The 11693-nt window shown below is 36.6% G+C and overlaps 1 protein-coding gene across 1 annotated transcript in view; it reads left to right on the forward strand.

Moving 5' to 3' along the window:
• The window catches only part of LOC108672384 (transcription factor SOX-4-like), a 142630-nt gene extending 134146 nt beyond the window's left edge, over window positions 1–8484 (forward strand). Inside the window, exon 2 of the mRNA XM_047881515.1 lies at window positions 3088–8484. Within this exon, the coding sequence (XP_047737471.1) occupies window positions 3088–4305 (1218 nt within the window). The 3' untranslated portion in view covers window positions 4306–8484. The remainder of the gene's footprint in view (window positions 1–3087) is intronic.
• The last annotated feature ends 3209 nt before the right edge of the window (window positions 8485–11693 follow it).

Here is an 11693-nt window from a genome sequence, read left to right on the forward strand (position 1 = left end):
AAATTTTACTCGGATAAATATTTGCTTCTGCGACGCTGAATTTGAACGTTTTTGTTGTGAATTGTGTTTTTTTTTGCACGAATTTTGTATCCAGTCCTTCACTTTCATGAATTTTAATTCGTCTATTCATTGCTAATATCAAATTTATGGAGTGATCTGCCGGCTTTCTGTTGCTGCTTTTTTAATTCAGGCAATACACTTCACCTGCTTCTATTGTACTGAATTTCTTACGCCAGTCTACTTCTAATTATTCCGACTTCTGACTCCGTTGTTGCATATCTTTTAGTAATTTCTTTTTCTTACTCTGCTTATCTATGTTGCTCGTTCACTGAACTAAAGGCTTGGCAGTGACACGCTATAATGAAGTGCGGCAGACCTCATACTGATACATAACAATGAGATGGCTTGTACACCAATGTCCGACTAAATCCTTCATGTCGTCCGAATGAACATGCTTTATTTCTCTGATGTAATCATTTAAAGGTTAAGTTGCTGTTTTCTAACTTTGGGTAATGTCTACCGCTAAAAAAAGAGGCAATAATTAGGTTGTCTTAGTAGGATTTTCCGACTCAAGGAGTTGCATGAGAACTGATCGTCTTTTCATTTATTTTCGTATTGATAGAATAATTCAGATTAACTTGGCTTGATTCCATGCGATGAATTCTGGTTACCGTACTGCATACGCTGTTATCTCTGACATCACGCTTTGCCTGCCTTATTTTCAGAATTTTTTCTATGTTGAGAATCTAGTGCGTTGCGGCGGGAAGATTTTCTCGGGTGGCAGGTTCTTTGTAGGGGATTGCGTGGGGCGCCTTCATATAATTCATGAGATGTTTTTGAGCGGATCAAAAGATGAGAGATGAATCCTGCAGCAATCCCTCCAGTTGGTGCTCGGCTCTTTTCGTCTCTTAGTAATTTGGGTGATGCCACAGCAGCTCCATTACAAGAACTCTTAGAACTCTTATTAACGTGCGCGCGATCCTATCCTAACGCCACCCATCTCGTTACTCCCGCGATCGCGGTAATTTGTCACACGTTTCTTACTTTGCGCCCCTCTCTTGTATGGCCGGATCTTTTACATGGTTATTGATCCATCACAATACGAAAAGTTTGATAATTTTCTGTACTCCGACTAGAATTTTCGATAAGAAGATTTTAGAATTTGTGCAACCTTGATTCATGAAAATAATTCGACATTGGACAATAATATATTGATTTTTCTGAAGTATTTCAGACCGATCCCAGAGATTATTATTTTTTTTCTGTAACCCATCGTTATTCGTCGCATTTAATTTTTTTGTTTTTTATAAAGTTGTAATGAGTAAATTCTTAATTAAAAAATATATGCATGCTAATTTACCACGGGCTAAGCTAATAACAATGCATCTGATATATTTTCCTAGGTGCATCTGTTAATTAAACTTGTTGTAGTCCAAAATGTTAAAAGCTCTATCTGCTGCCTGAATTTTTGTTTATTTGCGAAAAAGCCTCGCTCTGTGATCATATATTGGAGGCATTAGTGAAGCACTGTTACCTTGACGACCATAAGTCGCTCACTCGCCGCTGCATTCGATACAGAACTTTTCAGAGGCGATTTATTTCCTATGTTTAGGGCCGGTCAGCCAAACTCGGAGTGACCTACCGTCTTAATTCATCTCCTCATTGTGTGCGGTTCAGTATTACTGTTTTTTATTTCTTTTGTTGGTTCAACAAATGTCAACCTAAGTCACCGAAGCCTGCGACTTGAGACGACTGATTGCTTTAAAAGACATCAAGAGCTACGCGGGCCTCTTCTTCATCAGTGTTCTGTTTTTCTCCTGTGTTTTTTTTTAGCGCTCCCGACACTTGTGCGCGGAAGAAGACTACTATTTGAACTTAATTCGAACCTCAGTCTAGTGATTTGATTTTGTAAACAATTTTTTCTAAGCTTAAGTGAATTATTTATATGGTGTTGCCTTTTCAAAGTGAGTTTCAATCAATACCACATTTTTTTAAATATTACTGATGCTAGCGGAGAAAAATAAAACAACTCCTATTTAAATTACCACATTTTATGTTCGTGATGGTAATTAATTGTATTCACTGAGAACGAATTTTTGGACGAATTATAATACCAAGTGTAGACGAATATATTTTATTTGATTTTATGATCTTCAAGCCTCGGAAATGTTTGAAAATAATGTCAAAAAGAAAATTATTTCTGGATGAAAAGCATTATATCTTACGAATTTAATCTTGTGACAGTAATAATAAATACAATTTAGTACTTTTTATAAGTAATTTTCTTGGTGTAAAAAGGAATTGGGAGTGATGGTAGAGCTGAGTATTTTTCGCCCGCTCGAGTTTTCCCAATTCCGCCTGATAAATTGTTTCTGGCTCGCATGAGCACGAGCAATCCGACAAGGCCGCCCCAAGCCTGCAAATGCCGCGAAAAATGCAGTATTTTACACCTCATACGATGTTATTGGAGAGAAAGTGCAGAAATGCAAAAATAAAACACTTATGCATTTAAAAATCATATAATAATAATTAGGTACTTATATTTACGAGCTTAAATATGTTAATATGTCATGCAGTTTACTCATACATTATCTGCTTTAAAATATCCGTTTTGTAAAAAGCGCGCTACTCAGAAATCAGTCCCATTTCTCACTACTGAGCTCTAGAGGGGTGGATTTTTTTGGCGTCTGTACGCGCCGTGGATAGAAGCGAATCTGTCTGAGATTTAATGATGCTTACACGGCAATGGATGAACTTTGGGCCTCAAACAGCTTGGAAAGAGGATGCCAATCTTGGCTCACTTTTTCAGCTTCTTGTTTTCCTCGAGGCTGAGACTTCCAAATTCTTGAAGCTTCTAACTTGAACGGTGTTGAAGTCTTGCTAAGGTTGCGCCTTTAAGTTTGTTTTGTTACCTTGTTCTACTTCAGCTGATCGGACGAAAATATTGGGCTGTGGTTGTATAATCTATCCATTTCTATACATTATCTCTGTGCAGTAATAAGTTACTTAGTATTAAGTTGGCAATGAATTCCATTTTTTCAGATTAGATTATCTATCAACTAATATTTTAATTTTCTTCTTTTTCAGACAAAGAAGCACAACCCGAACCACATCAAGCGGCCCATGAACGCCTTCATGGTCTGGTCGCAGATGGAGAGGAGAGAAATCGTCAAGTTTGCACCCGACACTCACAACGCAGAAATTTCCAAGCAGCTTGGGAAGCGATGGAAGCTCCTCACGGAAGAACAACGCCAGCCTTATATTCAGGAGGCAGAGAGGTTAAGGCAGCTGCACATGAAGGAATATCCAGATTACAAGTACAGACCACGTAAGAAAACGAAATCTGGTAGCGGGCACAACATGAAAGCCAATGACTGCGGTAGCATGGCGCCGTTGAAAATCGTCGAGAAAGGTCGTGTGAGCAAAGCAAAAGACAGACACGCTCATCATTCTAACTCTACTAACAAATCTTCTGCAATTCTGAAAGGTTTCAAACTTTCCATGGACCCTTCCCGGGGAGCTTTTTGCAATAACACCATCACATCTGTTAGCCATAATCGACTGAAGTTGAAACTAAAAATAGATCGAAAATTCAAGAATACCGTTCCTCAAAACACATACGTTCCAGTTACCCAATGCACTTCGCCATCCGAGGTGCCCGCCACTCCCCAAGAAATACCTGCTTCACCTGAAAGTGCTTCTTTGTATGATGACCAAATGTCGCCCAAGTCAGTTTCCTCTCCAGTGTCCTTCAGCGAAAGTAGTTGTCCAAGTCCTAGGAGCTTGAGTCCCGACTCCGGCAGGCACAGTCCTATTTTATACAGTTTTCACACCATTGGAGGTGACAGAGTGCGGCAGGCAATTACTTCTTTACCTCCTAGCTTAACCAATTTGACAAGCTTGGCTAATCTAACCGGTACAACCATTAGGAGCGAAAACATAACCACGAGCATCATATCCGCGAGAGAATTGGAGAGGTCGGCGGACGACAGCGATTCCGGCAAAGGAGACGTTCTTCTTGCCAGTCCTGGCAGGACGGTTCGTGAAGATCCGCTCATACGCCCAGCTTTCAAGTTGGAACCTCTCGAAATAAAACAGGAGCCGATCTCTGGGATGGACGCTATAGATGATCTCCTCCGAATGCCTGGCGAGTTCAAGGTAGAAGTAGATGAACTGAACTCAGACTTGGATTTCGATGCAGTTTCAACGTCCTCTGGATCTCATTTTGAATTTTCTGATGTGTCTGATATGCTTAGCGACATTGGAGTTAGCAATGAATGTTGGCCTGCAGATCTCAATATGTAAGACTTAACTTGTAAAATCACGTCTTCGAACACTTCAATTTAGTCAACGATTGTATGATTCTGTTTAATGTACTTAATCGACGTTATATGTGCGATTCATCGTAGTCCAACATATTCAGTTTGGGCTCATATTAAGGATAGAACAATCATCATTGGGACAAAAATTGGACTAATTTTACTATTAATCATAAGTAATTAGCTATCTTTACAGAATGACGCAAATCCAATTCATTTCTCGTGCGTTAAGTTTTCAATCACCATTATTATCGGCTGATTATTTTTGTGACTAAATCATCCATCTTATCTCATGTTACTGGGTAACCGAATTTTGTTTTAATGGAATTAGAGGTCAATTTTCGATCTAGTCTTTTATTCTCGTCTAACCTTTGAGTCTACTGCGTTTGCCAACTAAAAGCTCTGCAAGGTTATAATCTTTACTGTTCTTTTCGAGCCTGGAACTATGAGCAGAAGTTCGATACTCGCTCATTTTATTGAAATATGACTTGCCCCTGGACTTAAATGACAGCTCACTTCTTCACTGCCTTTTATTTTTTTTACCCTGATTAGTCTGGTTAACAGAGCTTTCTTCATTTATAGAAGAGTACGGGTACATGAAATTAAGTAACATTTGGCTTCATTGTAGCACAGTGCAAATTTTTTGTTCATCAGTGGAAGAAGCTATTCATTCAGGAGTGGTGGGCATTTACAGAACACGCATGCGAGAAAGGCCATCCATCCGTCTCGACTGCAAACCAATTCGTTCTTCGCATTTTTTAGAGTGTGATCGTGCTCGGTTTTACTGAGTGCTGTTTTAGTTCACCATCTCGTTGACACGATTAACTGCCTCTAAATTCTTTTGCTCGTTTTGTGTTATTCAAAGATGTTTTCACTCACATCTATAGATTTGTTATTGGCAATTTTACGACTTTATTCTATCAGACCTTCTTACTTTTTGTCTTTTAGATTCCTGTACATTGTTCAATACGTTATCCTTTAAGGAATTAATAGTATTATTACCTTTTCGGTGGAAGTTTGCAACTACGACCAACTGTGAAAGACGACGAAATCGAGAATATGATCTTGAATAAAAAGATCCTGGTGTGGTCACAGATAGTTACTTCAGAACATATGACCGTGTAATAATATTTTAAAGTTTTTTTCTCGCTCGTATCGTTTCAATGCTAGTTTGGACGTTGTTATCAATTGCGAAATCAGGCGTAAGCGTCTGAAAATCGAAGGAGTCTCAGTCGGATCCTGAACAGAAGTGTCACACGACGGCTTCTAACGATTTGACAACGTTATGTTGGCTGGTCACGTGTTACCGCGGTATTCAGCCGTATTTTTGTCATCAATCTTTCCTTATATGATCTCTAACTCAACGGCGAGCATTCGGGTGTCAAAGTATGTTGATGAAGTGACTTATATGAAGTGATGATATTCTTCCAACATTGTACAGTTATGGAGGATAATTAATAGGGAATTTGGCGTTTGATTACTGTTGCATCTGCAATCGTTGCTTGCATGTTACAATTATATACCAGACTGTTGCATTTTCCGTTTCTTCCTATCGTTTCTTAAATGTTCATCGCAGTTTAGCATATATTTTTATCGGAACTTTCAATAACATTTCGGAAACTTTGAAGTGCTGGCTATATTTTTCTTCTCTTAAAATTATAAATTAGGTAATTCAATTCCTCATCGTTTACTATGATTTCACAGTGTTCTTTATAGTATTTGTTCCAATTTACTTTTGAATGAGGATGATTAGTGCACTGTGCACGCTTGTTTCTTTTAAATAAGAAGAGTTTGGAGATTGTGGGGAAAGGATTTAACGATAAGTGAAGGTAATTCGCCAAGGATGGAGGAGATTGTTCCTGGCATATTGAGCTGGCGAGCGCTAACGACTTTCCATCCTTGGTGTCAAAGATGAATTTTGTATTATTAGAGATGGCGTTAGTAGATTAACTGTGCATCATACTTCATTGTTGTTCTTTTTCATATACATCAAATAATTAGTGTATTATTAAATAATAAGTGCTATACATTTAGGATTTTCCAATTTGTATTTGTGACTGTCAATGTCTGATAGAAAAATGGTGAAAAGTCGAATGCAACATTCAAATTCATTTTTGTAGTTCAAGAATAATAGTAGCCCAAATACTAGTCTGCCTCCCAACCCTGTTATATAATTGTGGCTTTCTGATCGAAGAATAAGGATTTATTTTTTCTATTATACAACGGAAAGCGAATGTTCTCAGTTTGTGTTTCCTGTCCCTCAGTATAAAATGAATTGAATTTTTCTTCTCATTGTTCAGTTCGATTCTGTCAAACGAACAGGAAATCGGGTGAGTATATACTCGTATCTGAATACAAATTCATGCTCTACACATAAAATCCGAACTTCATTTGCTTACTAATTTGTTTCGTATTATCCGTAGATGATTCAGACCAAAAAATCGATTGCTTTGAAAATGGCACACAAAACCTAAAGAACTGTGAAATATAGTTTTATAGGCCTGATAATCGTGGTCCTTCTGTATAGTTCAACGATATTTTGATGATGAAAGACTTATTTGCTCACTCCAGTGTCGTTTTCTGTCAGTATAGTACTGGAGTTCGCGGTTTCAAATAACACAACTTTTGCCAGTTAAATTTCTGATTTTGTTTTAATGTTCTCACTTCACGCCCGTCATTCAAACTCCCGTCCGATCGTCTATTGAAGGCCGCGTTGGACGAAATTTTCGTGCCCGATACACTTCTACTTCTGAAATAATAATATTGGAGCCTTATATACTACACTTTCATGCTACCACCAGTAGCCTCGAAATTCGGGTACGTGATTCTAAATATTTTTAAATGCGTGAAAATTAATTAATTGGATTATCATTGCTGGCTGTCGTTGCTTTATTTGAAGCCTTTTTGTGCTAACAATTGAGACGCCCTTAAGCTGAAGAAGTCAATTGGCTTGTAAACATTCAAGTCGTTTAACTTTTTTCCGTGTGTGGCGACAGGTTGTGCACTCAATCGCTGAATGATTTCGGCTTTTGGAGAGCTCCATTTATTTAATAGTCGAGGAGTGGGGCGTCCCTCCTTTCAAGTACAAACGAGGCTTTAGATCCTGATCGTCTTCATGCCTCTCATGCTTCAACTTTTTTAGTGTGCCTACCTGTTTGCGTTCCATGTTTTGGCGCCTCTAGTTGACCATTACGCGATTTTTTAAAGCGTGTGTTCTCGATGTTGCAAATTCAATTGCTAGGCGTGACAACAACTGTCTCCGGAGAAGTTGGTAATGTTCCTCCTATTTTCGAAGGAATTAAAATTTTTTGTTATGTAATCGGCTGTTTATTATCACTTCCAATGTGAATTTTCTAAATCTAGACAGTCATGATCTTTGATGTTGTTTCAACGTAATGAATAGACAATAGCTGATGAATTTAATTTCGCATATTATATTGGATTTACGTAAGTCTTAATTAAAATATGCAGTCGTAAATCATACAAAGCTTCAAGTTTCCGTTTAAGGTTTTTCTATTTCTCGAGTGTCAAAAAGCTTCACTTGGTCTTGTTGGACATTGTAAAGCACAGCACAGATCAACTTTGTTCGCACGAAATTTGACTTTGAAATATAACTTGTCATATATGAGCTCATACGAGTTTCTAGATGATATTATTATGTACCTCTCAACAATTTAATTGCGATGTTAATTGAAACGAGTCATTAAAATTTTTTTCTCCCGTTTATTATCTGGACTATTATTCACTTTTGTGTTGCGCTCTTCTGTCACGTCATAGAGAGCCATTGAATTTATGTAAGCAAATGAGTGCTGTATCGATGCTCGGCACCCGAACGGCAAAACTTGAATTTCGACTTTTCGTTCAATATTTTGCTTAATTGTCCATAATCCTTCCATAGATGATAGTGTCTTTGTAAGGACTGATTAAAACTGACACGGACTGCTTATAATTGTGATGTATACTCAGTTATTATTAGTTGATAATTGACCATTATTGTTGTTGTTAAATAATGCTGTTATTGTTAATGTTATATAGCCACTTTTGTAGACTTCAGCATCCACCAGCTCATGCTCCTTCGCAATCATTGCAAACTACATTGAACTCTGCCACCTCATTTAAATCATGTAATAGCTTATTTTATTCAAATACAAGTTGGAAGACTTCATGTTTTTGTATTACACACCATTTTTTGTTTAAATAGAATTCTAAGTTGGAAAATACCTCAAAATAATTTGCTCAGTTTTTGTTTTACTCATCGTTTTGGTTTTGAATTCTGATTAACTTTTTCATTGAATTCATCTTTGGTTTTCACATTTTATTGTGTAACCTCCATGATTATTGGTAGGTCCACACATGGATCAGGAACATAAAATCAAATAATTCAATATTTTGGACCATTGATATTTCAGTATACCTGAATTTTTGTAACCTTCATAGCAGCAAAAGGAAATGAATTTGAAATCAGGCGCCGGCCTACCACCCCAAGAAAATATTTTACCATTGACGAATTCAGTCAATCCCATCTGTAGTTGTTGGCCTTGATGCTTATCATTGATAAAATAACCGTTTCTTTTAGGTCTCTTCGAGCGGTTGAAATCGGCCTATCACCCCAAGAAAATATTTTACCATCGACGAATTCAGTCAATCCCATCCGTGGTTGTTGGCCTTGATGCCTATCATTGATAGAATAACCGTTTCTTTTAGGTCTCGTCGAGCGGTTGAAATTGCAAATAATCTTCATGGAGCTCAGTCTTGCATTGACATTGTCACACACATCAGGGTCCATACTTTCAAAACTCGCTAAGTGAACGTAAGTACTTACGCTCTATTTTCTCGTCTATGATTGGTGGCTTTTGCTTGAAAGGCCGTCAATGATTGGCTGATGAACTTACGATCTCTTAACTTTTTTTGAAAGTACAGGCCCAGGAGTTTAATCCTCGCTGATCGCAATTGGTAATTAGGATTAAATTCCTAATTACCAATTGGTAATTAGGAACATTCGGCTCGGAAATCGTGTATTGACACCGTTTTTCAGTGGTACGTTAGCAGATTTGCAAATCTTTTTTTTTTTTTTTTTGACGCTGTACGAAAGGTCTAGCTTATTTGATTGTTCACACAACATAGTCTTGCAGTATCAATGAATTGGTATATTAGGTCAGACATGTAGCTCACAGCTTATCTTTTTTTCTGTCCAACGACTCTCCTCAGTCCACATTTGCGATTTTTTCAACAAAAGTGATTATTGTGAATATGAAACTTTGATAATTGTTGCATCAATAATATTGGCAAAGTGCTCAACTGATATCTGGCTAGTGAAACAATATTTAATTTGACCGATTATTATTCAAAAAGCCTGTAAGTTTGTCGTTATGTCAACACAGCGCAAGCGATTCCTATCCTTACATGAATTTCACAAGATTTACATTACTCAGACAACCTTAGATTAGGTTTTCTGATATTAGGTTTTCAGAAATCTCATCCCCTATAACTTTTTCGGTAAGTTGAAACGATAAAGTAAGTTTAGAACGAAAATTTTTTAATGGGTTAAAAACACCCCAAGTTCCTTTACCTGAATACATTTTGAGCGTTTCAAGTGTGGTTAATCTTCTGTTGAATAAAATCTAAATGATGGGCAAAACACTTGTGCAGCAATTCCAAATTCATTCGAGTTTTATTTGCGACGAGTTTTCTAATATTCAATCTACTGAAGCATAGTACAGCATAATAAAAATTTGCAGCAATAGAAGAGATGATTTAAAAAAAACATATGCCGATTCATTTGTTCTCGAAATGATGCGTACAACGATTTTTTCGCAAATATTGGTTGCTATACTATTAACTGAATCATAGTGTCTCTAAACAGATTGCAATATTACCAAGCTTAATTTTGCTGAATTTTCAACTAATGAAAATTATAATACCAAATCGTCTCAGAAGTGCTGAAAAAACGAGAATTTCCCAGAAATGCTGAAAAAACGCATAAGCTTTTTACCTCCAAAATGTTGGGATTTGTTAAAGAATTTTTAAGGGATCTTGAGAAAAAATTTAGTGGATAATTGTATTGTGGCAAAATGACAAATTCAAGAAGTTCAACAAGGACCACACGTTGCAGAAAATTGTCGATCAGACAATAATTGGAGCTAAGTTAGTTGGAAAAAACATTCTCGATTTACCAAACCAATGCCTGTACAAATTTTGATTGCTACCATTGTATGTATTAAGATGTTTGGTAAAATAGTCAAAATTTCGATAGAATTTATAGTCTCGAACGCCTCATCGTTCATAGTGCGTCAAGATTGAGTGAAAAATCATGCATTTAATGAAATAACGTGTAACACAACAGCAAGGAATAATTACAATATTCATGCAGCAATCAAACAAGAATCGCTCAAATGTATACACATTATAACAAAGAAAAACAGAACAACAAAACTGACTCTTTATTTTTGTTCGTTTCGTAGCTTCTGTGCTCTATTTTGATATTTCCAATTCATATTTTTTTTCCCCACTCATCCAAACTCTCATAATAGTAGCAAATTTTTCGACATATTTCCTCTGCTTGAATTGAGACGAAATTGGACGAAGCTTCCTAAATCGGTGAAATAAATTAAAATTGCTAACGAGAACCTGCCTTGGTTCTAATAAGTAACAATCTCAATTATATGGAATGTATTGCAGGCTTTGCCTTATCTGGACATTCGAAAAAAATGCCCTACTTCAGAGATTTTTTCTGCGAATTTTAACAATCGACAGAAGTTTTTTATTACTTTCTTGAGAATCAATTTCTACAGAAATATTTATTCTCGTAAAGTGATACGTAATCCCTACTCAGCTATTCTATCAGACCACTAACTATCCTAGAACTGAATGAATATAATTAAATTACTCCATTCAAAATAATTCTGATACCGGAATAATACTTGTTAGAAAAAATTGCCCATCATCGAAATGCTTTCGATACAAGATAAAAATTAGAATTAACTGGATTCCAAGGAAACAAGTTTTTCGTTCATAACACAAATATTGAGGTTAGAAATAGATTAATTTAGTTTATTCGCCCATTTAGTAACTTTAAATCGATTACTTCTGTCTAATCTTTTTTTCATAAACAGTGACATTTTCTTGGTTTATGATTCGAGCAGGTTTTGTCATTTGAAGTATGTAAAACCATAGATAGATCATTAATTGTCATCAGCCTAGATTTCATAAAGACATCGGAAGCTCATAATCACTTTCTAGAAACTCAAACATTTTCCTGTAAAATTCCTTAATGAATCGAAAACTTTCTCCTTTGACAGGAATATTTTGTCCCTTAGGAAGTGCATTGCCTTGTATTAACTCGAGAACAATTTCGTCTAAACTCCGCTTGTATTT

Source organism: Hyalella azteca, unplaced genomic scaffold (genome assembly GCF_000764305.2).
Source record: "Hyalella azteca isolate HAZT.00-mixed unplaced genomic scaffold, Hazt_2.0.2 contig8169, whole genome shotgun sequence".
Taxonomy (NCBI): Eukaryota; Metazoa; Arthropoda; class Malacostraca; order Amphipoda; family Hyalellidae; genus Hyalella; species Hyalella azteca.